General features: G+C 48.7%; 1 protein-coding gene across 1 annotated transcript; it reads left to right on the top strand.

Moving 5' to 3' along the window:
- Positions 1–6,619: 6,619 nt before the first annotated feature.
- On the top strand, positions 6,620–23,189 carry LOC125718894 (septin-7-like). Its single transcript, XM_048993186.1, is given in 15 exon segments — positions 6,620–6,870; positions 9,964–10,070; positions 15,803–15,903; positions 16,019–16,139; positions 16,141–16,154; positions 17,168–17,261; positions 17,263–17,286; positions 17,697–17,789; positions 18,706–18,802; positions 20,203–20,254; positions 20,345–20,470; positions 21,788–21,923; positions 22,152–22,169; positions 22,171–22,298; positions 22,954–23,189. Coding segments are annotated over 15 exon segments (1,269 nt in total). The 5' UTR covers positions 6,620–6,752; the 3' UTR covers positions 22,994–23,189.
- The last annotated feature ends 1,137 nt before the right edge of the window (positions 23,190–24,326 follow it).

Genomic DNA, 24,326 nt, shown 5'->3' with positions numbered 1-24,326 from the left:
TCCAGAGAAGCCCCCTGGCCCCCCTAAACCGCCGGCCCGCGCTACGCCTCCAGCTCCGATCACACACATTTTGCGTACGGATGTGTTTTCAATTCTAACAGCCATGCAGGTTACGTGTAGAAATGAAGTTTAAATTGAATATCTTTGGATATACGTGCATTTAATCCATTATACTGAAATCTGCTAGGCGGGTTTTGCCGGAGTGTGAGGGAGGTAAGAAAGTGATTCTATGTGTCATTCATATAAATCATTAATGTTCTTATTCTGGCTGGGAATCATATCAAATTCATCTTTTAGGAACAGTTGTGCGGAGAGATGTTTTGGTACCTTTTTCATTGTGAAATTTGAGGGTTGGACTTGTGAGGCGTAGGAGACAAAAATCCAAACGCAAAGTGGTATTTTTTATTGATGAAGTCCTTGTCAAAATGCATGTTTATTTAGCTTCGAATTACATCGGTCACAGAAGCCTCTTTATGGTCCTTTTGCCTGCTCTCCACGTCATTAAAGCTCCGAAAATTTCACGTTGGAGTGAAGCCTTGATAGTCGGTCCAAGATAAGGACTAGAAGCTAAAATTCTGTTGGTATTTTGGTGATAGAAATTGAATGTTGAAGTTAGATTTTATTGTCTTTAATTCAAGCCCAGTACAACAAAACTATCGTCTGCTGTTATAAAACTGTCGCGTGTTGTACCGATTGGTAGCCTCTCGGATTTTACATGAGGTAAAAGCCTTCTGTGTTTGTGGGTGGAAAAAAATTAACAAATATATCACACTTGTGCTTGTATCATTCGTGGGAGATCGCAGGACGCTCTCGATCTGCCTCGTTCCATGTGACCTGTGGTGTGTTTACAGTAGGCTTTGTATAGATTTTAAAGAGCCCAGCTGTCCTGCACCAGGACTGTTTTTCATATGCCGTGAGATGCTTCCTGTTTAGCTAGCATTACATGAATGTTTGCAGTCGTAGAAATTTGTCTTTTCTGCATTTGAATAAAGTTCCAAGAATGTGCACTGTCTTCTTAAGTACTGCAGAAATAATTAATGATTAATTTTCATATTAACTAGGTTGTGATGAGTTTAATCTCATTTCATTACCTGGGAGGCTGAAAAACAATTTTACTGAAAATGAAGGAATCAGAGCTGCTTTGCTTGAATTGCAGATGAATTAGCCAGGCTTGTTCTGCTGGGCTGTCGGTGGAGGAGGTGCCTGAGTTTGTTCAGGTGGTTCAGTCACTGGAGGGTGCCTGGGGGCTGGGCGACCGCAGGGCTGGGGGAGGAAATGACAGATATGTTTTTGCAGTTTTTTTTTTTTTTGTCTGTCAGAATTTGTTTCTGGTGATTATAAAACATTATGGGAGGAGCCAATACTGCTGCCATAATAAAAAAAAAAAAAAAAAAATCAGAAACGCAATGTAGTTCCAAAAGAAGGCGATCGTTTCTATCCAATCCCACAGGGGACAGAGCTGCCTCAAACCCGCTGATGTGCAGTAGCTCACCACATTTCTCCCAGCAGTTACAAACCGACCAAAAACAAACTAGGCTCCTCTCTACAAATATAGTCGCACTTCACCACTTCCCCCCTGGTACCTAGAATCTATTCTTCCAGATAGAATCTCTAAGGTGCAGTGACCTGAGGAGTCTCTGTTACCCCCTGTTTACTTAGCCCGTCACACTGATAAATCTGCGACCTTCACAGTGGCATTTCAAGTATTTAACGGCTCTGGTGCTTAAATGCTTCGAGGTCTGGCAGGAAGGTTTGAAAAGAAATGTAGTAAAAGTGTGCTGAACATCTGCCGAACGCTGTCAAAGAACCGCAGTGGAGACATTTTCATACGTGTAGAGCGTAGTGTGTAGTGTACTATATATGACAGAGGCGTACGCTTTGCTGGTGCTGAGTTATGCAGAGAATGTCGTTGGCGTTTGTGGCTTGGCCCCTTCCTGTCAGTCTGCCGGGAGTTCTGTTGACCGCTGCGTGCATGCATCGGCATTGCAGCGTCCTGCGTTACGCGTGACCCCGCTTGCTGTTGGGCTGCAGGGTCTGCCCATCGCTTCAGCCCGATAAACATCATCGGGAAGTGACGATACACTTGATTTCAGTGGCGTCTGCCCATTGCGTAAGTGTGACCCTTAGGGGATTCTGCATACAGGCTAAGCTTGAAATTGGCTGCTCTAGGAATGTGGCGAGGATTAGGCGGGAATGGAAGAGCTACCTCCAGATGGATGGATCATGGATATATAGAACCTGATATAACTCTTTGATTACATTGGGATGAGAGGATGGCCGGACCCCTTTGATGCAACTGCGTTGAAGTTATACAGTTTTAGCTTGAATTTGTTGCTTGAAATAGGCTGGTAACTCCGTAACCCACATAGGTAGTGTGTACAGTCTCTCTCCTTACTGCATATTTAAAGTTGTTTGCCTTCTGAAGGGGTGGAGGATGTTCAGGTGAACCTGATTCCTTCTGGTGCCTTCTGGCCTCCCTATTGGCTAAGGAGGGGACAGTGCGCAAATGTGTCATGTATGTATGCAGGGAGTAGTGTATACAAACGGTCCACGCAGATCTTCTCCAGCAGGTCCTCCTCAGCTCTCTTGCTGGACAGCTCTCTGCAGCTGAGTCCTCTGTTTGGTTATTTGTTTGTGTTCCACTCTTTGTTATTCTCTAGCTTTTTGGGGGAGGGGGGGGGAGAAACCGAGGGAAGGCAGCCAGTTTGAGAGCGTGAGAAGGTTGACTGGTTGCTGGAGTGCCGTGTGGGAGTTGATCCGTTGACAAAAAGATGCAGCATCTTTAAACGTGATTTAGAGGGCGGACAACAGTTTTTCTTTTTCCCACGTGTGACTGATGCATAGATTTCACTGGTGGACGTCCACTGCCAGTGTACCTATCTATGTAAATCATGTCCATTATAATAAGACTTCCTGGCATGTGATAAAATGAAGGTTGCCGTAAAGGGCATTTCAGTACCTCCCTTGCTCTGTGTGACCCTATCAGAATCTCTAATACGGCAGTCGCTATAAAAAGGCGACATGATTTCCATCCTCCTGCTTTTTTTTGGTGGCTGGCCAGAGTTCAGCATTCAGAGTGAAAAAGGCCAGTTTATTTTATAGGATGCAACGATAACACCATCCGAACTGAAGTGCTAGTGCTTTGTATCAGAGTTCTGGCTGCCTGTCTGACAGCTGAAATGTTCATTGTGTAACCTACCGTACTCTCTATTCATGTGTGCATAGAAGCTATTCTTTGCCCTTTTTTCAGTGAGCTTTCTTTATTTATCCTATTGGCATTTCTGTGTAACACTGGCCTATAATGTTTGCAATTTTCTCTTTGTGGATAATTGTACAACCTTCTTATCAGGTTGAAACCAGTTGAGTCTGAACGTTTTTTTTGACAGCGTAAAACTTTTTCCCGATGCAGTGAGGCATGTGACTGCTTTCTTTTCGGAATAGTAGCTGCAGCATTTGGAAAGGCCTTTTTTCTATGAGAACCTCATGGTTGCAAAGTCCATTTCCTGTCCAGAAAATGGCTGTAAAAAGGTTTGGAGTGTCTTCTGGTCTCTGTGTGTTTTTAAAATATGCTGTGAGATGTTCTGCACGTTGCACACGGTTCAGGCATCGGTAGCCTTTTCTTTATTTTACCTGGTAATCGTTTGGAATACCGTATTTTTACAATAATAATTCAAATGTCAACATATTTAAGTTATCAAGGAAACGAAATAGTCTTGAAACTCTTGCGTGTTATATAAATAATATGTTAAAACAGGCCTCATCAGTAGGCCTGTGACGATAACAAATTTTGCTGGATGATAAATTGTCCCAGGAATTATTGCTATAAACAATAATATTGTTGTTGTGAGACCATTTTCAACTGATGTAATGATAATGGCATATTAATGTAAGTACACCCTTTCAGCGATCAATAAACTTTAATCTTTAAAGAACATTTACCACTGGTACTGGAAGACATTTTTAATATCCAAAATAAATACACAAAATAACCAAAAACAATAAATAAAATGGATTACGAAGTCTCTGTAAACAAAAAATGCAGTTTTAATAAAAACCAAACTCAACCAAAAACAATAAATAAAATGGATTATGAAATCTCTGTAAACAAAATTGCCCTTAAGATATTAAACAAATTCTGGCAAATTCCGAGCGAAAAATACCAACATGTTGACTTTATAGTGAACACGTCTGCCTGGGCGGCATGGTGGTGCAGTGGTTAGCACTGTTGCCTCACACCTCTGGGACCCGGATTCAAGTCTCCGCCTGGGTTACATGTGTGTGGAGTTTGTATGTTCTCCCCATGTCGTCGTGGGGTTTCCTCCGGGTACTCCGGTTTCCCCCCACAGTCCAAAGACATGCTGAGGCTAATTTGACTTGCTAAATTGCTCATAAGAGTGCATGTGAGTGTGCCCTGCAATGGGCTGGCCCCCCATCCTGGGTTGTTCCCTGCCTCGTGCCCATTGCTTCCGGGATAGGCTCCGGACCCCCTGCGACCCAGTAGGATAAGCGGTTTGGAAAATGGATGGATGGATGGGTGGATGGACGTCTGCCTGGGCGAAATTGATAATTATAATCGCATGATCATCATAACCGATTCTTTTCTTCTTCATGTCTCAGTCTAAAGCCAGCCACAAAGTTGAACGAATAAGACTCCCCGTCGTATCCGTGGATGTAAGACAAAACAAACATCTTAAAGCCCTTCTCTAATTTACTCGTTGGTACTTTGGAGAAGGATTTACAAAAGTGATGTATGTCGTTGATCATAAGTTTGGGCAAGTCCTGTAAACGGCATGTATAAACCAATGTCATTTTTCACAGGCCGGAAATGAGCGAGCCGCACTTCCATGACTGACGTGCAAAGAGCCCACTGACACGAGAGTTCACGCCTCATTACTAGTGATGTCATTCGCGAACAAGATGGCTGTCTGAGCCGACTCTTTAATGAACGACGGGAGCCGGCTCCTGTTCAAGAGCCGTTTTATTAATGTTTATAGAATTGTCCGGCTTGTTGAGCTGCCTAAACATTAAGGACGACAGTGGCCGGAACACATTGTCTTCCGAAAAAGCCTGCTCACGAGACAGCGTCTTATTTTTAATAAGCTCAAATCAGGTCACGCTAATCAGCATCAGGTTAAACGAAGAGAGCGGCGGGTTTTTTAGGAGCCGAAAGAGCCGGCTCTTCTTGGTGAGCTGAGCCAAATGAGCCGGTTTGCTAAAAAGATCAGATATTCCCATTTGGTAGAGAGAGACACGAACACAAACAAGCATGCAAATGAAAATTATCGTGGCCGGAAAAATCATCGACCGCATTTTAATTATCGTGCGATTAATTGATTTATCGTTTATCGCGACAGGCCTACTCATCAGTGCACTTGACGTTGAAACTTCATATCCCCTGCACTTTCATTCTCCTTGAACGATTACATGTGCTTGCATTTGGTGAAATTGTCCATGAACTCGTTAATTTAGTCCTCTTTAAAGAATTGCATATTCTCATGCCTTGACACATTGTTTGAGAGTGATATCAGCATTGGGTCAAAGGCTGGAATATTGTTGAAATATCTTTATTGTCTATATTCTCCATGAAGATAATGTACCCTTTAATTTTTATGGCAGAAGAAAAGATGCAATCAGTGAAATCAATCATGGTATTTATCAGCAGTACGCTGTCTGTCTGTCTGTTTTGCTCATGTTCTTCACAGCATCCTGCCTGTTTTTATTGAGAAGCATGAGGGCTTCTGCACTGACTGCAGAATATAGACACAGCAGTCAGTTTGTCTCCTGATTGACACGGCAGATGATTGAATTAGATGCAGCAGTGCAGCATGCGAGATACTGGGCGTGTCACCGGTTGGGCTTGAGGTCATATCTCACCGAGGCTGTTGGAACTCCACCCAGTTTATCCTTCAGCAGTACAATAAACAAATGTGGAAATCTGTTGGGGCTAGTAATTAAAACTACTTCATATATTTGATGTGAAGTAATTTTTTTTTTTTATGACGTTTTCATTAGCCATGATTGTTTGAGCGTAATGGTGGTTGGTCGGTGTGGGCAGCTATAGCGATGTCATGCACATTTCAGTAAGATTTACTCTTTATTCGTATCCCTGTTTGTGTATAATTATGCCTTTCGCTTCTGGCTGGAATGTGTTTGTCCAGAGCTAAACTCAGATAAAGTATTAATCATTCCACTGAGCTAATATTTATTTTTCTTTGTTTTTTTCCTTCCTTTCCATGCCCCCGCTGTCCTTGTGGGACGACCCTCGGGAACTACAAACATCTCTGGCATTTTCACGACCCAACCATCTCTCCCGGGACTCAACGTCAATGTGTGAATGCTTTTCAAAGTAGCTGTAAGTATCTCATTAACCTCCCGTGTCATATTTCTCTGTAATCAACCAGCGTGACGCCTTGCATTTGGGAGCCTTGTTTTAACTCTGCTGGAACAATTGAGGGAATCGTGGATTATAGGCGGTCCTGTCTGCTGCCTTATATGGGCGACGTCGTGCTTAAGGCCTGTCACAAGTTACCCAGCTCGTCTATCTGTCCTCTCTGAAACTGCTTTTGTCTCTGCCCCAGCCCTAGTTAGGCATTTAGATGTATAATCCCTCGCGTTTGTAGAAAAATCATGGTTCTGGATTTAGCTGGGCGCTGCCTCTTCACTTCTGATTGTCGGTGTCCTCCAGCAGCTAAATTGACCTGATCTGAGATCAGTATGCAGTCAAGTGTTTTATAATATATTGTCGTTGTTTAATGTTCCTCTTCCAGCAACAGAAGAACCTGGAGGGATATGTGGGTTTCGCAAACCTCCCCAACCAAGTGTACAGAAAATCGGTGAAGAGGGGCTTTGAATTCACCCTCATGGTTGTCGGTGAGTTTGTTTATTTTTCTTTAATTCGAACCGCATTGCTGAGTCTTTCAGTGAATCACGCTGTCGATCTTGTGCTTATTTTGTGTGCGTCCTCAAAGATCACCCTTGACCCGGCACGGTTATGTAATCGTATATTCCTCATACGGGCATGTGGCAGAAACTGCTCTTTTGAGGTTTGGGCAGAAATGGCTAAAAACGCCGCTTTGCCCCTTTTTCAGCACATGCACATTTTTGAGTCTGGCAGTGTGTAATTTCATCGCGGGCCTCGACCGGCTGCCCTCTGAAATGCATTAAGGACGGGTTAAAGGCCGGATTCTGTGAAACCATATTTAAAACAAATGTGCTTCCCCTTCTCCGATGGAGGCTTGCACTGGAATGTGTGTGTGTGTCTGTGTGTGTGTGTGTGTCTGTGTGTGTGTGTGTGTGTGTGTGTGTGTGTGTGTGTGTGTGTGTGTGTGTGTGTGTGTGTGTGTGTGTGTGTGTGTGTGTGTGTGTGTGTTTCTCCTTGGGACTAAGGGTGGGAAGCTTCCTGTAATTCCTTTCTCGCATCCAGATCAGCAGCCAAAGCAGTTGAGGAAGATCTGAGTGTCCCCAGCTGCCCTCATCCAAACAGCTAGTCACGGTGCATGGGACCCACATAGGAAACGCTCATTGACACCTCGTGACATCACTTCCCACCCCCTTATGCCCACTTCAGCCAGTGTGCGCCGCCCAGCACTACAGTCGATGATTAGGGCAACGCCCGGAATGTTACATCAGAACGAGGGTGGATACGCCCTTCAGTTTCCCCCTATATTCCATGAGGAAACGGGCTGTTATGTGGCAATCATGGAGACACCATGTAATTAGCACTGCCAGGTGATTGGTAGAATCGTGAAATACACCCTCCTCCTTCCCCCTAGTCACACGTTTCTTCAGATTTAATTTTGTTCAGAATGTAAGGTGAAGAGTAAAGCTGTCTGTTTCCGCCTTAGTTTTGGGGGATTTTATCTGTTTTTGATGTTTGTTTGTCGAGAGGCTTGTAGGGAATCTTGTGAAGCTGTGCTGAAATAATAGTTTCTTGTCTGCTGGTGTCTGGTAATTCAGTTTCCGAAATATTTTTTAGCTTTTTTTAAGTCCTGATCTAACCCCTGGTGCAGGGGAGCATTTTCTCTTTTGGGATGATTTTGGAATTATGTGTGGAACAAATTGAAGGGGAAACGCATTTTTCCAGCCTCTACAATGCATCCACGGACAGCGGGAGAACTCGCTGCATCATTGTTCACGCTCGCCAGCAGACGAACTGAAAGTCTTAAACATGGTATATAAAAGCAGGCTTTCCCGCTCCCCGCCAGCGTTTGCGTGCAGAGGGGAGTGCCGTCGTTTACACAGCTGCCCAGGTTTCCTTTAAAGGAAGTGTGCCGGACGCTGGCCCAGCCGGATGGCAGAACCCGGCTTTGCTGAAAGAGCAGCTGCTTCTGGGTACATTTGAACCCAACCAGCAATACTTTTCATTGGCCAGTTCAGTTGTCATTTGATATCATATAATTCTTCATTGTATTTAGCTATGCTGAGAGGCAACCTTTGGTGAACAGACGTGTAGTAAGATACAAGGACCCCAAGTGTGTCAAATCCTTGCCTGTCCTTTACTTGCTACAGAATTTGTTCCTCAGATGTTTTGTGCTATAAGTCAGTGTCAGGCATCTTCGGTTGACCGGTAATGAGTCGGATTGAGTTGCACTGTACGGCACAGAGGCTTGTGTTAGTGGTGTTAAGTACCGGCACTATCATGGAGCTACATGCTGTTGCTGGGGTGGCAGTTCCTGGCTGGTGGATAGTGTGAAAATGTAAACACACTGGCCCTTTCTCGGTGAATAGAGATGAAACGACCGCCCCGCTGAGATAATGCTATTTCTTTTTAATCCTTCTAGGCGTCCCCCTGTTCGCTTTTGTTACCTATTGCTTTTATCGGTGCTTGTACCCAGGCGTGTAAATCCGTGTTCTCGCCTCCTGTAAGAGAATCCTCCTGAACTCTGTTCTTCGAGCAGTGGGAAATCTCCCAGTGCTTCCCAGGACCCTGTGTGACACTGCGGTTCACCCTGCTTGTGGGGCCTCTCGACAGTGGAGTCCGCTGTCAGCCTTGCTCTCCCCAGCTGCTCCTGGTCTACAGGGCTTTCATCCCCCCCCCCCATTCAGCCACCCCCATAGCATAAGCTCCATATGTTGAGTTGCATGTTATAAGGCAGAGTTTCATTGAGGCAGCCCTTGGTGTAAGAATTCGGATTTACTTGTGCCTCGTTTCCACCTCCACAGAGCCGGTTCCGGTGCCGGGCTTCTTCTCACTTGATGCCTTTTGGGCTCCCCATGTTCTTCTTCTTACATTTCTAGCTCTCAAACCCTAGTTTTGTTAGTCAGACTAATTAGTCAGATTTTAAAGCAGTGAGTTGTAACCGTCCAATAAAGATGTAGTTCCACACGGTTCCACCTTTGGTTCTGCCTTATTCATGGACTGCATCGTCATTATGACACAGTACATGCAATTCCAGATTTCACGCATTCCAGCTGAATTATGCCTGTCTTCGCAGCTGTGCATTTATCTGTCAGTCCCAGAAACTGCTTTTATGATCATTAAAGGGAAAACCCACTGCAAGTTGTTCATCGTTGTTTCATATATCATTACTGGGGTCTGCAGTCTGAGGTGTTCATGTCTTTGCATGCATGTTGCTTTAACACAGCCTCTGCTCTCATAGGCCACATCATGGGTGACATCACCTTTTTCTTTCACTGGTGATTTGTTACTATTTTTAGAAATAGTTGAAACATGCACGTAATGCATTCACATGAAATTGTGCGCCTGTGTGTTGGGGAGAGGAAACAATGTTACCTACTGATGATTAAACACAAGACTATAGATTTTATCATCTTGGTGTCAGGGATTGTAAATGTGAAGTTGTCCGTCCACATCTCCTAGCTTTTGTCCAGACATACAGAATTTGAGATATCTGAGAAATTCTTAAAATTGAGATGTTTGTAGATCAGTTGAATTGTCTAGGTTGTATACAATCTTCCAGTAAAATTCTACTTTTTCTTTCTTGTACAATCTTCTCTTCACAGGGGAGTCTGGTCTGGGGAAGTCAACGTTGATCAACTCCTTGTTCCTGACAGACCTGTATTCTGCGGAGTATCCTGGCCCTTCCCACAGAATCAAGAAGACAGTACAGGTGAATTAAAAAAATAAATGAATGTCTTTCCAGGCAATGTGACAGTTATTTTGGAGTAACACAGAATTGAATTTACCATTTGGCAGTAGATTTCTCCCTCGAGTTTCTCCCATTTAGTGTCTGTCTGAATTACAGTCAGAACATAAATAGCTTTTTGATAGCCCAGGTCTGTCCATGGTCTCTTTTCAGAGTCCATGTTATGCCTGATGTTGGTCTTAACCTTCTTTTTTTGTGTGGGGGTGTACAAGTGTCTTTGGTGGCTCATTCTGTGTGTCTGTGCCACTTTCTCTCTGTAGACTTACCCATAATCTACAACTTGCCTTTATAATAGTATTGATGAAGTAGTTCTGTTGACAGTATTGTGTGTGTTCTAGACCCAGACCCAGTTTGCTCAGTATTACTGCTTCTTTCTTCTCCATAGTAACGGTCTTGTGCCAATCATATGTAGTTAATGGTAGGCGGGGCAGATTATCTATCTCCCCCCCCCATCCTATGTCTCCATACCTACAGCCAGCCATGACTTTGTTTATCTTACCCACTAAGTGAAACTATAGGCTACAGGATCCTGGAATCGACTGATGTGACCATTTCAGGTTTTGAGTGTGGCAGTAATTTGCTGGGAATCGTGATAAGATTTCCAAACTCTGGCTGCTAAGGAGCGGTGTTAACACTGTGCCTGTCGAAAAGCCTCCATTTCCCGTCCTCGATGGTTAGCTTGGACGTTTTGAGCCCGAGGAATAATTAACTCCAGAGCGGCTTGATTCTGCCAGCAGAAGCGGAGCGATTCCGTAAACAGCTGCAAAGATATCTGTCCGTCGTCGGACCGAGGAGACGCACCAGTCTCGCAGACCTAATTGCTCTGAGCTGAGATTATCTCTTAATTTCCCATCGCAATCACTCTTAATTGGGACTCTGATGGTAATCAGACAGCTGCATGCCAGACTACTGCGGTTACAGCCTGATTCTGAACTAAAGGCATCGGACAGAGGGCACAGCGATCCCATCCACCAGTTACTGCTCTCGTACGTCAAAGAGGGAAGGTGTACAAAATGTCCACAGAACAGACCCGACAGACTCCCTGCTGGAATTCTGAAAAGATTGGCCGAGATTACTTTCTTTCTTTGCAACCATTTAAACTCATTTCAGCTAAGATTGACTTCCTCAGATAATCGCTGTGTTGCCCCCACTGGGGGTGGTGGTTACATTTTTTTATGCCGTGGGGCTCTGCTCTATGTCATAAGCTGAGCCACTGTAAATGTTGTATCTGCAGGTCGTGAGGCATGGTTTATGTCTAACGAGCATTAAGAGTCCTGTGCTGTTTTTGCCTGGGTTGATTCTATGAATAAAAAGCTGCATTTCCCTGTTAGTGTTGCTTCAGCGTGCCTGGTAGCTCCTACTGGCTCCCACGCCGTAAACGCAAGCACGGATAGAGTTTGGTTTGCCGATCCCAGCACTTCATCTTGGCAGTCTGCATTCAGCGAGGGGGGGAGGGGGGGGTAGGATTCTGCCTCTTAAATGCTTTCAGTTGTAAGACAGCTTTGCAGGAAGTCAAGTGAAGGAATTGGTACAGCTGACTGCATTCTGTGACTCCTGGTCTAGGGCTGAAGAAGCCCCCCCCCCCTTTGTGTGCCTGATGGTACGATCCACCAGTGAACCCCGTAACTCTGTGGCCTGTTTATTTAGTGATTGAAAAGAGATGGACTGGGTAGTCTGGAGGTGCCAGACCAGTCTGCATATGATAGTGATACCAGCACCCAGTCTAATTCTGCCCTGGCTCATGGGGAGGTTTTTCTGTGTTTGCGCCTGTCTAACTATGTCGTGGCCCCTGGCTGCTGAGTGCAAACAACAGATGCTTTAGGATGTGATTGATTTCCTGCCCCGTGCCAGCAGTTGGTTTGGCCGTCCGGGGGGAGTAATAGCTTTGAAGGTTTTGTGCTGCACTGCCTGACCTCCCCCTGCCTGATGAGAGCCTCGGTGGTGTACGTGTTCTCTCATTTTCCATGGTTGATGGCTTCCTGGCTTCTGTCTGCAATCAGTGGTGTAAAACTGGTTTAATTAGTAACCATGGACACAAAGCCCTTGATCAGGCGACTTCCTGTCCGAGGTGTTGGGGACGGTCCCATCAGCCCTTACAGGCCTGTCTGGAGGCTCGACGATGACGCTCCGTGCAGAGCAATCTTCGCTTTGCAGTGGCATCAAAAGCGATGGAAAGACGCTTGGCTTTGGCCAACCAGGGAAATCCCAGTAGGCGCCGTTGTAATCTTTAGTTCTGACTATCGTTACTTAATGGAAACTCCTAAAAGCAAAGAAATTGCTGCAAATCACTTAGACAGGGCCTGTGGTCAGTGATTAAATACCAAAATGGTTTACTGGCGTGATGAACTTGCTCAGGCATAGTTTACACTCGTGTTCAAACGAGATGGTATTTCGAACTGAAACTTTTGACCTAGCAACTGGCTTATGGTCGTAACCGTGGAGTATTTTCAATTCAAAGATGGTGGCGTGGGTCATATATGAAGGAAATGACTTGGGTGGTATTTTATTTTTCTTACCATCCAGGTATTACTCCACGGTATGCAATAATTTGACTATATAAAAAAAAAAATCTGGTATTTTGAAATACTGGTTTAAAAAAACAATATACTGTAATATCACCCAAGCACAAATAGTATTTCTGCTAATAAATTTGTTTTTGGCTCGTAATTCGCAAATAATGTCTATAAAAGTGTAATGTGCTGTGACCGTGGTGTAAGTGGGTTAATGCGCGGCAGGCTGTGCAGTCTGTGCTTTTAAATGCGCACTTTTTCACCTCCGAAGGCTGAGTATTTAAAAACGCGTAATGCACGGATTATTGCGTGTCAGCCCTTACTGATCGCTCACAGAGAGACGTTTCACCCTGAACTAAACCAAATTCTGTCGCTTATTCTCTGCCCTGCAGTTTTGCATATAATGCAAAGCGCAAGAGGTTGAGGGTGAGCCAACCAAGAGGCATGTGCGGAAGGAGTGACGTGACGTGATGCGATCAAACTCCTCAGCCGCACCCTGCTGTCACTGATGGGTTTGCTTCCCCTTTTTAGGGTGCAGACCACCTAACTACATGGTATAGCTTTAAATGAGAACAGTGCATGTTGTCAGGTAGGTGCAGTGATCTAACAGGAAGGATGGAGCAGCCTGCAGTGTATATTCCTTTTCCGTAGTGGTGCTTCAGGGTTGAGGTCAGGCCATCTGTTCTGTACCCATTTCCTCTTCTTTGTTCCCTTAAAATGTCTTTCTGGGCACCTGGCTGCAGCCCCGTGGTCCGCAGGGGACAGGCAGCCGCGTGACGCGTCGGCATTTCTGGTTTCGCAGCACGACTGCCTTCCCGACGGTGCAGCATCACGGCCTTCGTGTCGCCACTCACCGTCCCCGTAAAAGTGGCCCAGTTGGAGTAAGCAGGGTTTGTTGTGATTCGGATTCTGGGGGCTGTTTATTTGAACAGTAGGCGGTGCGAGCAGACACCCACATGGCCCCCGTGCTAAAGCGTGTCCATCGCTGGAGAGGTGGATGGGAGCGGAGCTTATTGTCAGGGAAAGCAGCGACACGTCTGCGTGTCAGATCCCAGAAAGCCGTCGTTTCTGCTCTTTCTCTCCCAGAGGAAGCCGGCTGACACTCTCCCCCTTCTGCGACACGCCCCTAACGTCAGCCAACACCGTTTAGGAGGCGGATTACCTGCACTCGTGATGCATAGCCGGTGTTGTGTTTACTGCCATCAGCTGAGCAATCGTTCTGAACTTTGAATGGTTTCCAAACAAGCTTGATAAGTAGTTAAAGAAAAGCCCCCCCCCCCCCCCAAGGAATGTGGAGAGTTTGTGGTATTGGGGAGATTAAAGTCAAAAAACCACAAATTGCATTGTAAATGCCTTGGCTATTTTGGGAATCAAAGTGAGAGGCAGGAATATGATATAGAATAAACAGACTGCGTGAAAATCGTTACATGGGCGTAGCCAGTGGTGGGCAGCTTAGCGCGATGATTAAGCTGCTGGTTTAAATGGATTTAACCAAAGGGTTGCCGTGGAGATTCTATTGGCACAGTGCGGCGGGCCATGTGCCCATCCATGATGAAATCTGCGTGGGTTCTTCTCTGGAATGACATACCTTCAACCTGACTCATCATGGCTGTCAAAGTGTAACCATCCTGACCCCGAAAAGCTGTTCATTTCACTGTTATTGGAGGTCTGTCTTATTTCCCAGGCCCGGGTTATATTGTAGGGTGAGGGGACAATGGTGTTTTCACAATCTGTCCACTTCCTCCACTGAAGCCGCCTGGTTTTCATGGAAAGCGTTTTGTTTAGCTGTGCTGTGATTGGAGCTGGAGGAGTAGTGGGAGGGGCTTGCCCTAAGGCTTCCGGCGGTCTGTCAAGGTGCTGACCCCCAGGGGGGGGGGATCTTGGCAGCATCCCGTGGGATTTTTGACGGATCCCGCAAAGCTGTGGAAGGTGTGGAGTGAAAGGAGAAACAAAAACAGGTGAACTGGCATCTGCAAAACCGGGTGTTGGGGGAACGTGTGTCATCATGCAGGACCAGTGGGAAAAAAACATACAAAGACCTGTTTGCATTCCAGGCCTGTGGACTGTTTTTCATCCCGCTTGATTTACGGCCAGAAAATTACATTTCGGACGCGTTTCACGGTTGGAATTTAATCTGCTGAGAGTGGCTTTCTCAGCCGCAAGCTCAGCTATTTAGAGTTTTTTTTGCGTGTGTATGAGTGCTAGTGTCTGGCCTGCATAATGGTTAGCGATACAGTGTTTTGGCTTTGAAATACATCTGTAATTGGGACATTGACACTAAGTGTCTAGCCGCTGGTTTCAGGTTTGGCTTTGGGTTACTTTTGGGTTAAAAAAAAAAAGCACTTGGTCTGTATTGGGGAATATTTCTGCTGTGCTGATGTTAATTAAAAGGTGAACAGATTAGTGTGTAACAGCCTTTCTAGTCCTAGTTCCTTAAATTATTTTCAGTGTTTTGGTGTCGTATTCGGCTGCAGAGAGTGAGTTGGGATTTGGGGTGTGTGTTTCTGCAAGCTGGGACCCGTTCCCACTAAACTCAATATCCCCCGTTGTTAATGGCATCGTAAGTGGCTCAGGCTGTCACGGGTTCGAGGAAGAATCCCAGCAGGGAGGGAGCGAGCAGATCCGGAGGAGCACACACTGTTCCATCCAGCCCCTCGAAGGACGTTTTTCTGAAGAAGCAAAGCGTAACACCATGGTCTGTCGCCCGCGCAGCCTGGGCTGTGCTTGGTGTGGAGGGGCAGGCCGGGGTGTCCCAAATACTGTCTCCTGGGTACATTTGTTCCATTTGGAGAGGCAGTTCTGACCTGGAAACAGCACAGGGTTATTTTCTGTAGCCGCGAGAGTGTTTGAACGAGCCCAGATAATGAACACACGCAGCGCGCACTTAAACGGATTTGTTGATCAGCGTAACACTTTAACCCAGAGCCCACGACTGTTTGATATGGCCCACAGAGAAGGGTAAGTGGTAGATGAGACCACGCTGAGTGGAGAGACCACGCTGAGTGGAGAGACCACGCGGTTTCTCGTCACTCTATCCTCTGGGGTTTGACTGGACCAGCTTCAAGATGGTGTTAGAAAATCCTCATTCTCGGTCTCCGCCTGCCCTCTCTGCTGTAACTTGTGTTACCCAGGATACACAAGCCTGTCCAGTGGCGCTTAATTATTTCTGTTTGCATCTTTTCTCAGGTGGAACAATCCAAGGTGCTAATAAAGGAAGGGGGGGTCCAGCTTCTCCTTACAATAGTCGACACCCCAGGATTCGGTGATGCAGTGGACAACAGCAACTGGTAACTTTGACCCTCTCTCTCAGTCGCTGTCTGGCTTCCCGGCACGTGCCGATCATGTCCGAACTGCATGGCCACTAAATCCTGCTCGGCTCACTCTCACCTGCACCCATTCCAGCTGGCAGCCCGTCATCGACCACATCGACAGCAAGTTTGAGGATTACCTCAACGCCGAGTCCCGCGTCAACCGGCGTCAGATGCCTGACAGCAGGGTGCACTGCTGCCTGTACTTCATCGCCCCCCTCAGGACATGGGTGAGTAGTGCGATTCGCCGTGGCACCTCGCTGCAGCTAATGACGAGAGGGAAGATGACCGGCCGGACGACAGTATGGCCGGCAGGTTGTGGTTATTGAAGACTACATTTACCAGCAAGCTTTGCCCTCCTAAAACCCATTGTTGGTCCGAACAGCCTGTGCCTGTCACCAGCACTGAAAGGGGGCAGGGCTCCGCTGAGGGGGCAGTCCCCGTTGGCCGCTTAGTGGGAAGCGGTAGTGTAATCTGCCCCCCCTCCCCCTCATGCAGCATATTGGCCACAGGCTCCGAGTCCCTGTCAGCGCTGGCCTGGGTCTGCATCTCGCATCGTGCACAATCGCACCCCCAGCTGCTCCTAACAGCGGGCCGCTCTGTTGGCCACACAACGACAGCTGTGTGATGCCAGCCCCCCCCTTTTTTGGCCTGGGGGGGTCGGAGGGGGCAAGCGCTGTGTTGTGTGAGCTGTTCTCTGCGTGCTGTTGAGCAGAGACACTCTGGCTGCTGGGAGCTAACGTCCCGTAGCTGTCACTGTGTGGCCCCACTTGGCCCAGCCTTCACTGCTGAGGAACATCGGCTTAAACCTTAAGTCTCCGTTATGGTTTTCTTTACAAAATCACATCGGCCAGACTGACGTTTGGTGCCCCTTCCTTTGTTTTCTGCCAGGCCAGTTCCCTGCCCCCATCACCCTTTTCCCAGAGACCCCCTCGTTCCAGAACCGGGCCGCTACAGCCGGCCTGAGGAGAGGCGGTACAGAGACCCCCCCACCCCTCTTCCTCTTTCCCCTCCTCCTCCTCTTCTTTTTTTTGCTTCCCCCCACTCGTGCAGTGGTGATTAATTCACACCAAACCTCCTTTGTAGCGTCCAATCAGGGGAAAGAGCCGCCTGCTTTCAGGGGCATTCAGACAGGGTCATTCTGAGGGAGAGGCAGGTGCTGTGTACCTGTGTGTGTTTCTGCCGGATGCCTCTGTGCTGCTCTCATTTCTCACACAAACACGCCGCCACCTTCTCCTTCTAGACTCAAGCCACTGGACATTGAGTTCATGAAGCGGTTACATGAAAAGGTGAACATCATTCCCCTCATCGCCAAGGCGGACACACTGACTCCTGAGGGAGTGTCAGCAGTTCAAGAAGCAGGTCTGTGTGTGTGTGTGTGTGTGTGTGTGTGTGTGTGTGTGTGTGTCTCTCCTTTTCACACTTGCATGTAAATATTTGAACTGTAAATTACTGGGACCCCATGACTTATAAACGGCTAGAAAGCTTCCAGACCACTTTCCAGCTGCGACGTCTCCAAAAGCAGACGTTGGCCAGAGACGTTTATGCAGATGTACTGGGCAGGTTTAGAAATAGACTGACTGTGAGGGGGATGTGGCAGGGCGGCTGCTGGCTCCATAGCGGTCACTCAAGCCAGAGGCCGTCCGGCCTTCCCTGCCGTTCTCTCGAGATTCATGTGAGTCAGAGTAATTTGTCCGTTTTCCACTGCTGTCCCCCGTCGCCCCACCCAAAGTGCGTCGCCAAGTCACGTGTGTCTCTCTCTCCTCCGGCAGATCATGCGTGAAATCCAGGAACACAAAATTAAAATCTACGAGTTCCCAGAGACGGACGACGAGGAGGAGAACAAGCTGGTGAAGAAGATCAAGGTACAGAGGCAGATGTAATACAGGCATGCAGGCGCCCTGACGTGGGATCGCTTAGTCTGGTCTGAACATGAGGAGAGCTTGCATCCTTCCACTCCTGCTGCTGACCGTTTTGACTCCCCGTCCCTGATCAAGCCCAGCGGCTGTCATACTGGAAACGGGCTTTGGGGGCAGCTTCTCCTCCACCAAAGAATGTTTGCTGTCTGCCGCAGCTCAGCTCATGCAGCAGCACACGGCAGGATCTGATTTCAGTTCCTCTGTATCGCTCCCACCAGGTCCCCGCCGTACGTGTTCGCGTGTATCGATATGCCTCCCGTAGTGGTGTCATAGGATCTTCTTGTGTTGGGTTGAGGCACAAGCCTCAACCGTTTGCGACTCCTCTGGAGTGACATCAGCGGACTGGTGCGTCTCGTAAAATAACACCAGTGGGGCGGATTCAGCGCTTGGCGTCTCCCAGCCCTGTTTTTTCCCCCGCCTCTACGTTTAGCAGAACGGGTCCGGTCAGGAGGCGGAGTCACAGCGAAGCTCTGATTGGCTGATCGTTCCCAACGTGCCGGCCCCTTGTTGACTCGTTGTTCACGGACCCTTTCTGCGAGCACAGTGCAGGCATTTCTGTCAAAGAGTGTCTGAGTGTCTGGCCCGGCCCGTTGAGACGGGTCCCCAGAGGACCAGCCTGGGGATCCGCACATGTTCCCCGCCTGCCCGAGGAGGTGATGTCACTCAGCACTAGACAAGTGCAACTTTCACAGCCCGTGTCGCTGTGCGTTTACTGAAGGCGGCAATGCCAGCGGGTGGGATTGGCATCGTCGGGCATTACCCTGCAGTACAATGATTTCTCACATGCGCGCACACACACAGATCTGCACGCAGGCCGCCCACCATTCCCCCCCAGACGCATGATGCCTGCATCTCCCCACAGGATCGCCTCCCTCTGGCCGTCGTCGGTAGCAACACCATCATCGAGGTCAACGGGAAGCGCGTCCGAGGGAGGCAGTACCCCTGGGGCGTGGCAGAAGGTGAGGGGACATCCTCAACGGGGATCTCTTATCGTGCCAGTGATCATTGGTCTCCCTACCCCCCCTCCGCTCTTAGACCTCACCCTTTTACCCTTTTGTTAGTTAGATTTAGCCACTAGTGACCAGTGAAGGCGGCTGCGTCCTGCCAGGACTGCAGTGGGGCCTTTGTGAGCTTGGGTACGCCTGCTGCAGTTCCCAGTGAGAGCCAGCAAGGGTGCATGTCAGATGGCTTCCATCATGGTCTACTGGGCTGCGCCCCCTAGTGGACATGCGCCAGACCGTAATGGTGGGGCCAGGAAGTGAAGGGATGAGGGGGTCGAAGGTGGGGCCAGAAAGCATGGGGCGCATCGGTGTGACGGTATCCTTCACCACAGGAGTCTCCGATGTGTTTTTCTCTCTTTTCTTTTTCTTGGAGGGGGGGGGGGGGCAGGCTATTTGGGCTTGTTTACTCTTTATGACATCGGAAAATTCTTTCGGCAAGTTAAAAACAAGTGTCTTCCTGGCACGGGCGAATTCGGGGAACGGCAGAGACGAGAAGCGGCGTCAGGCCCGCGAATTGGGACGCAACGCCTCCGCCTGTCGAGGAGAGCGAGGACGTCTCTCTCCCTCCGGGGATGGAAATGCATCGGTGTTCCGTTAACGTGTCACTAACACCTCCAGCTACTGAGGATGGCGTGAGGTTTGGCTTGTAAAATGACTGGTGCTAGTAACAGCAGATCATACCGTGGGCTGTGACGTCGTCGGGCGCCAGGTCAGGTCAGTGACTGACGCCTGTTCCAACATGTCGGAGTTGGGAACTCGGTTCCATAAATGCGATTTCCGGCAGCAGGCTTGCAGGGACTGTGGGAAAGACTTCGAGGCTTCAGGAATTTGACCTTTTGTCCTACTGCCCAGTGAACCCCCAACTGCCGTCAGGCTTTGGGAAGTGACACGAATCACTGTGGATTCCCACACTGTTGCCCACCTTGTTAGCATGGCTGCCTGCTCACCTGTTCTCCCAGTGTGACTTTCAACTGCCGTTTCAAGTTTGAGCTGAAATTGGACTCCGCTAAAAACCTGGGTCTCAGGTGGATGTTGACATAACAGTGAGGAAGCCTGATCGTTGTTTAGATGTCATATCTACTGATGCCTAGTAATTATGAAAATATATAAGGGTGAGGGCATGTCCCTCATTCAGGTGGTTAATATTTGTAAAACAACTAGGAAACTGGCTTGGTTGATGGTAGTGGCCCCCTGGTGGATGTTTCTGGTACTGCAGGTATCTCTGGAAGTGCAGCATGAAACTGGGAATCGGACAGCTTTTCCCTGGGTGGGGTAGCGATGGATGATGAGTTGGTGTCCCTCACACAGCTCATCAGTTTCTTCACCTTAACTCTTGTTCTTGTCTTCTGCCCCCCCAGTGGAGAACAGTGAGCACTGCGATTTCACGATCCTCCGGAACATGCTAATCAGGTTTGGTCACCGCCACCCTCCTTGCGCCTATAAAAGGACCCGCGCCGCCATCCAGAACCCCCGCTCTGTAACACTCTCACTCGTCCCCAGGACCCACATGCAGGACCTGAAAGACGTGACCAACAACGTCCACTACGAGAACTACAGGAGCCGCAAGCTGGCGGCCGTCACCTACAACGGCGTGGACAATAACAAGAGCAAGGGTCAGCTGACCAAGTGAGTCCAGCACGCTGCCAGCCATCTCGCCTGTGGGGGCAGGGGACAGAGGCGCCCTCTTGTGGCAGTGTCCCCTACTCCCCGTGGTGTTCCGGAACTCGGGCCGTGCCTTAATTAGTATGGATGGTGAAAATTCCTGAAGATCTCTGAGAGCCTCACACTGCTGGCCTGATCTCGCTGCTCCCTTAAGAGTCAGAGGTCAGAGGTCACAGATTCACTGGGCAAGGCAGAAATCACGGCAACACACTGTAAATGGGCAGAAGGCAGCATATCCACTACTAATTCGCCACTGAATCAGCGAGATGCTAAATCGGGGCCCGGCTCCTTAATGGCCGCCTCGACGCCAAGCAGGACACCAGCCAAACCACCGCAGCCTGGGCACTGCCAATCCCGCGGCACACAGAGCTCGAGCCTCCTGGCCAGCCCCATGCCCCTGGGGTCGCCCCAGCCCCTTTTATTGTCATTAACCTGCTCTGTATTCACCTTCCAAGCACCAGGAGGTCTGCCCACACTGCCTGTCGCACGCCTTAACCACCGCGGTTGCTTTGTGATGCATGATGTAATTCAGCATGCTAAACGTGTCTGTCTGTGTGTGTGTGTTTGTGTGTGTGTCTCTGTTGTTCTTTTAGACTTGATACAGTTGAAGGCATGTAAGTGACCTTTTTGTTTCTTCAGAACCTGCTTTAAGATCTGATTTGCACACCAGTGCCCCCCTGTGGCCTGGTAGGGGGGTGGCGGTTGCCAGGCATGCCTCCATCTGGGCGTGCTCCTAAGCGCAGGTTTCAGAAACGGCTTCCCTCACAGCTTGCTGGGCGGCACGTCCAGATGGCGATCTCTCTGCAGATGGGGGGTTCTTGTCCGGCGTGTGGTCTTGATTGGCAGTTTTCTCGGGCTGCTGTGATTGGCTGTTCCAGCCTCAATGGCGGGCTGGATATTTACAGTATTCAAGAGCTTGGCTTGCTTGCACCAGTGGATAGCACCGTTCCACGCCCGTCTCTAGCTTTGGAAGCAGGCTTCATTCACATTTGCCCTCCGCTTTTCTCTCTCTGTGGCTGGGGTTTCTGCCAGAGCAGCATCTCAGCGCCCCCTGATGGTGTGGCAGAGACATTTGCTTGCAGAAATGAATCGTGTCCTTCTGCTGGGCTTTGGGGAGTGGGAGAGATTGGGGGGAGAGGTGAGGCTTACTGGGATTTTCTCATGTGCTTTGCCTTTTCACGCCCGTGTGCACACTCTTCTGTGGGGTGCATGGTGCGTGTGTGTGTGTGTGTGCGTGCACGTGTGTGTGCGTGTGTGTGCACGTGTGTGTGGCCACTGCAGGAGCCCATTGGCACAGATGGAAGAGGAGAGGAGGGAACATGTGGCCAAGATGAAGAAGATGGAGATGGAGATGGAGCAGGTGTTTGAGATGAAGGTCAAGGAGAAAATTCAGAAGCTGAAAGACTCTGAGGCAGAGGTACTGTGATCAGCGTCCCTCACGTAATCCTCATTTATCATGCAGCCCGTGGATTGCAAGATCTTTTTGTTTGCCTGACTTGTTTCTAGATTTTTCTGCCCTGTAGCTTAAATAAGTCCTGTGATTCAGTTGTCCGTGTGTCAGCTGACCTACCGTTGAGTTAATGCCTTCTGGGCAGCCGCCAGCGAGGGCATCGCTGACCCCTGTCTGTGTCGCTGGGAACTGCAGCTGCAGAGACGTCACGAGCCACATGAAGAAGAACCTGGAGGCTCAGCATAAGGAGCTGGAGGAGAAGCGGCGGCAGTACGAGGAGGAGAAGACCAACTGGGAGGCACAGCAGCGGGTGCTGGAGCAGCAGAAGCTCGACGCCTCCAGGTAGGGTTAGGGCTGGGGCCGCATGGCCGAGGTGACGCACGTCCCTGAGAAAGCAGAGACCGCCAGTCCCTGGGCGGCTGGACCTTGCTGAAGCGCTGAATGGTGACATCGCTGTGCCGACCCCCAGATTTGACCCAATGACCCTTCCAATCACAGGCACAGGGTCCAAACCCACATAGCCACACACCAGCCCCAGGGGTGAACTAACAGTGAGAATCAGTTCAATCAGCGGTTAGAGTTCAGTGTTGGGGTGAGAGAGTCCGATAACGGTTGATAGCAGACAGGTGCAGTAGGGTCCCTCTCCGGCAGACCCGTCTGCGGGAGGAAGTGAGTCATCACACCTCAGAGCAGAGCTGCTCTGCACAGCCACGCTGTGCCCCACTGTCGCCTTCCAGGAAGCCTTCACCCCCAGATGAACCCGGGCTTTTAATCTGTCCGCTTTCTGCTCTCTGCGCCAAGCCGATTGATCTGTCGTGTCGAGGACCTCAAATCGGAGGAAGCGTGACCGCGCTTGTGTTCGGGGTGAGGCATTGCATGGGGTTTTAGCGCCAACGCAGCACCAACGCAGGAACGCAGCTGCGCGTGAGGAGGGCGGCACCATTAGTTGTTTTACCTCATTATTAAGCGTCTTTTTTGTTTTCTCTTTTTCATTTAGGACCTTGGAAAAAAACAAAAAGAAGGGGAAGATATTTTAAAGTCTTTGAGGGCCCCACGATTTGAGGGCCCCACGATTTGAGGGCCCCCACGATTTGAGGGCCCCCATGCTTTGACGTACTGGTGCCAACGTACCAGCCTGGACCTCAGCGCATCTGTCCACCAACGACACGGCTCTCTGCATGAGGAGAGGGCCGGAACGCTGCTGTCTGTGGCCCCCCCCACCCCCTATTACCCCCCCCCCCCCCCCCCCCCCCCCCGCATGAAACCTGCCATCACAGCCGGGCTGAAGCCATTTTAATCATCTTTTAGGTTTAATCTTCCCTAATTTCAAACCGATGTCTCCCACCATGTTACAAGCAAACGGTCCCCTGTTGTACAATCGTGTGTTGGTGGTTGGTCGTTTAAACATCCGAAAGTATAATGTGTTCTTCCGTTATTTAAAAAAAGAAAACCCCCCCCATGTTTAATGTTATTGAACTAGACGCCATGAACTGGCCTCAGAATGCTTCTGATGGTCAGATGTACCTGAGCAGAGCAGCCTGAGCAGCTACCAGGACTCAGACCTCATGCAGACACCTACAGGCTGAAACTCCACCTCTGGCTTTTTTTTTGTCTTTCTTTTTAGTAAGAAGAATGTTTGTTTGTTCCTACCCCCCCTCCCCCGTTGTCACGGTTAATCCTATTCCACATATTGTAATTTAAATTATCTAGCCATGGACAGTAATCTATAAAGATATTCATTTAACATTACATTTAGTTTTATTTTATTTTTTTTTGCATATATTGGCCCTGCTAAAATGCTTTTTGTTTTTTTTCTATTGTATGTTAGACACCTCTGGGGGAGCCACTCTGACCAGTACATGTGATGCCCCACCCCCCCCCCCCCCAATAAGGAATGACAGCCCCCAAAAATCTGCTTGTGTGAATCTACTCACATCCATTTTTTTGTTTTCTATGTGCCTCATATAACTTGTTTATTACCGCATTTGTTTCTCTTTCCATTTGTATTTCTTTGTTTTTTTTTATTGTAAAAAGTCGCATAATAAACTTGTGATGGTATTGTTGCTGGTGGAGTCCTTTGAATGGCAGGTGACACTTCAGCGGATTGCCCCTGCAGCCGGATTGCCCCTGCAGCGGGATTGCCCCTGCAGCGGGATTGCCCCTGCAGCGGGATTGCCCCTGCAGCGGGATTGCCCCTGCAGCGGGATTGCCCATGCAGCGGGATTGCCCATGCAGCGGGATTGCCCCTGCAGCGGGATTGCCCCTGCAACCGGTTGCCCCTGCCATGGCAGAGCTGTACACCTGTTTCATTCCATGGATTTCGTCGGTTTCCACAGCTCCATGTGTCTAGACTGTTTTTTTTTTTTTTTT

The sequence above is a fragment of the Brienomyrus brachyistius genome, chromosome 23 (genome assembly GCF_023856365.1).
Source record: "Brienomyrus brachyistius isolate T26 chromosome 23, BBRACH_0.4, whole genome shotgun sequence".
Classification (NCBI taxonomy): Eukaryota; Metazoa; Chordata; class Actinopteri; order Osteoglossiformes; family Mormyridae; genus Brienomyrus; species Brienomyrus brachyistius.
This window is presented reverse-complemented; position numbering and strand designations above follow the sequence as displayed.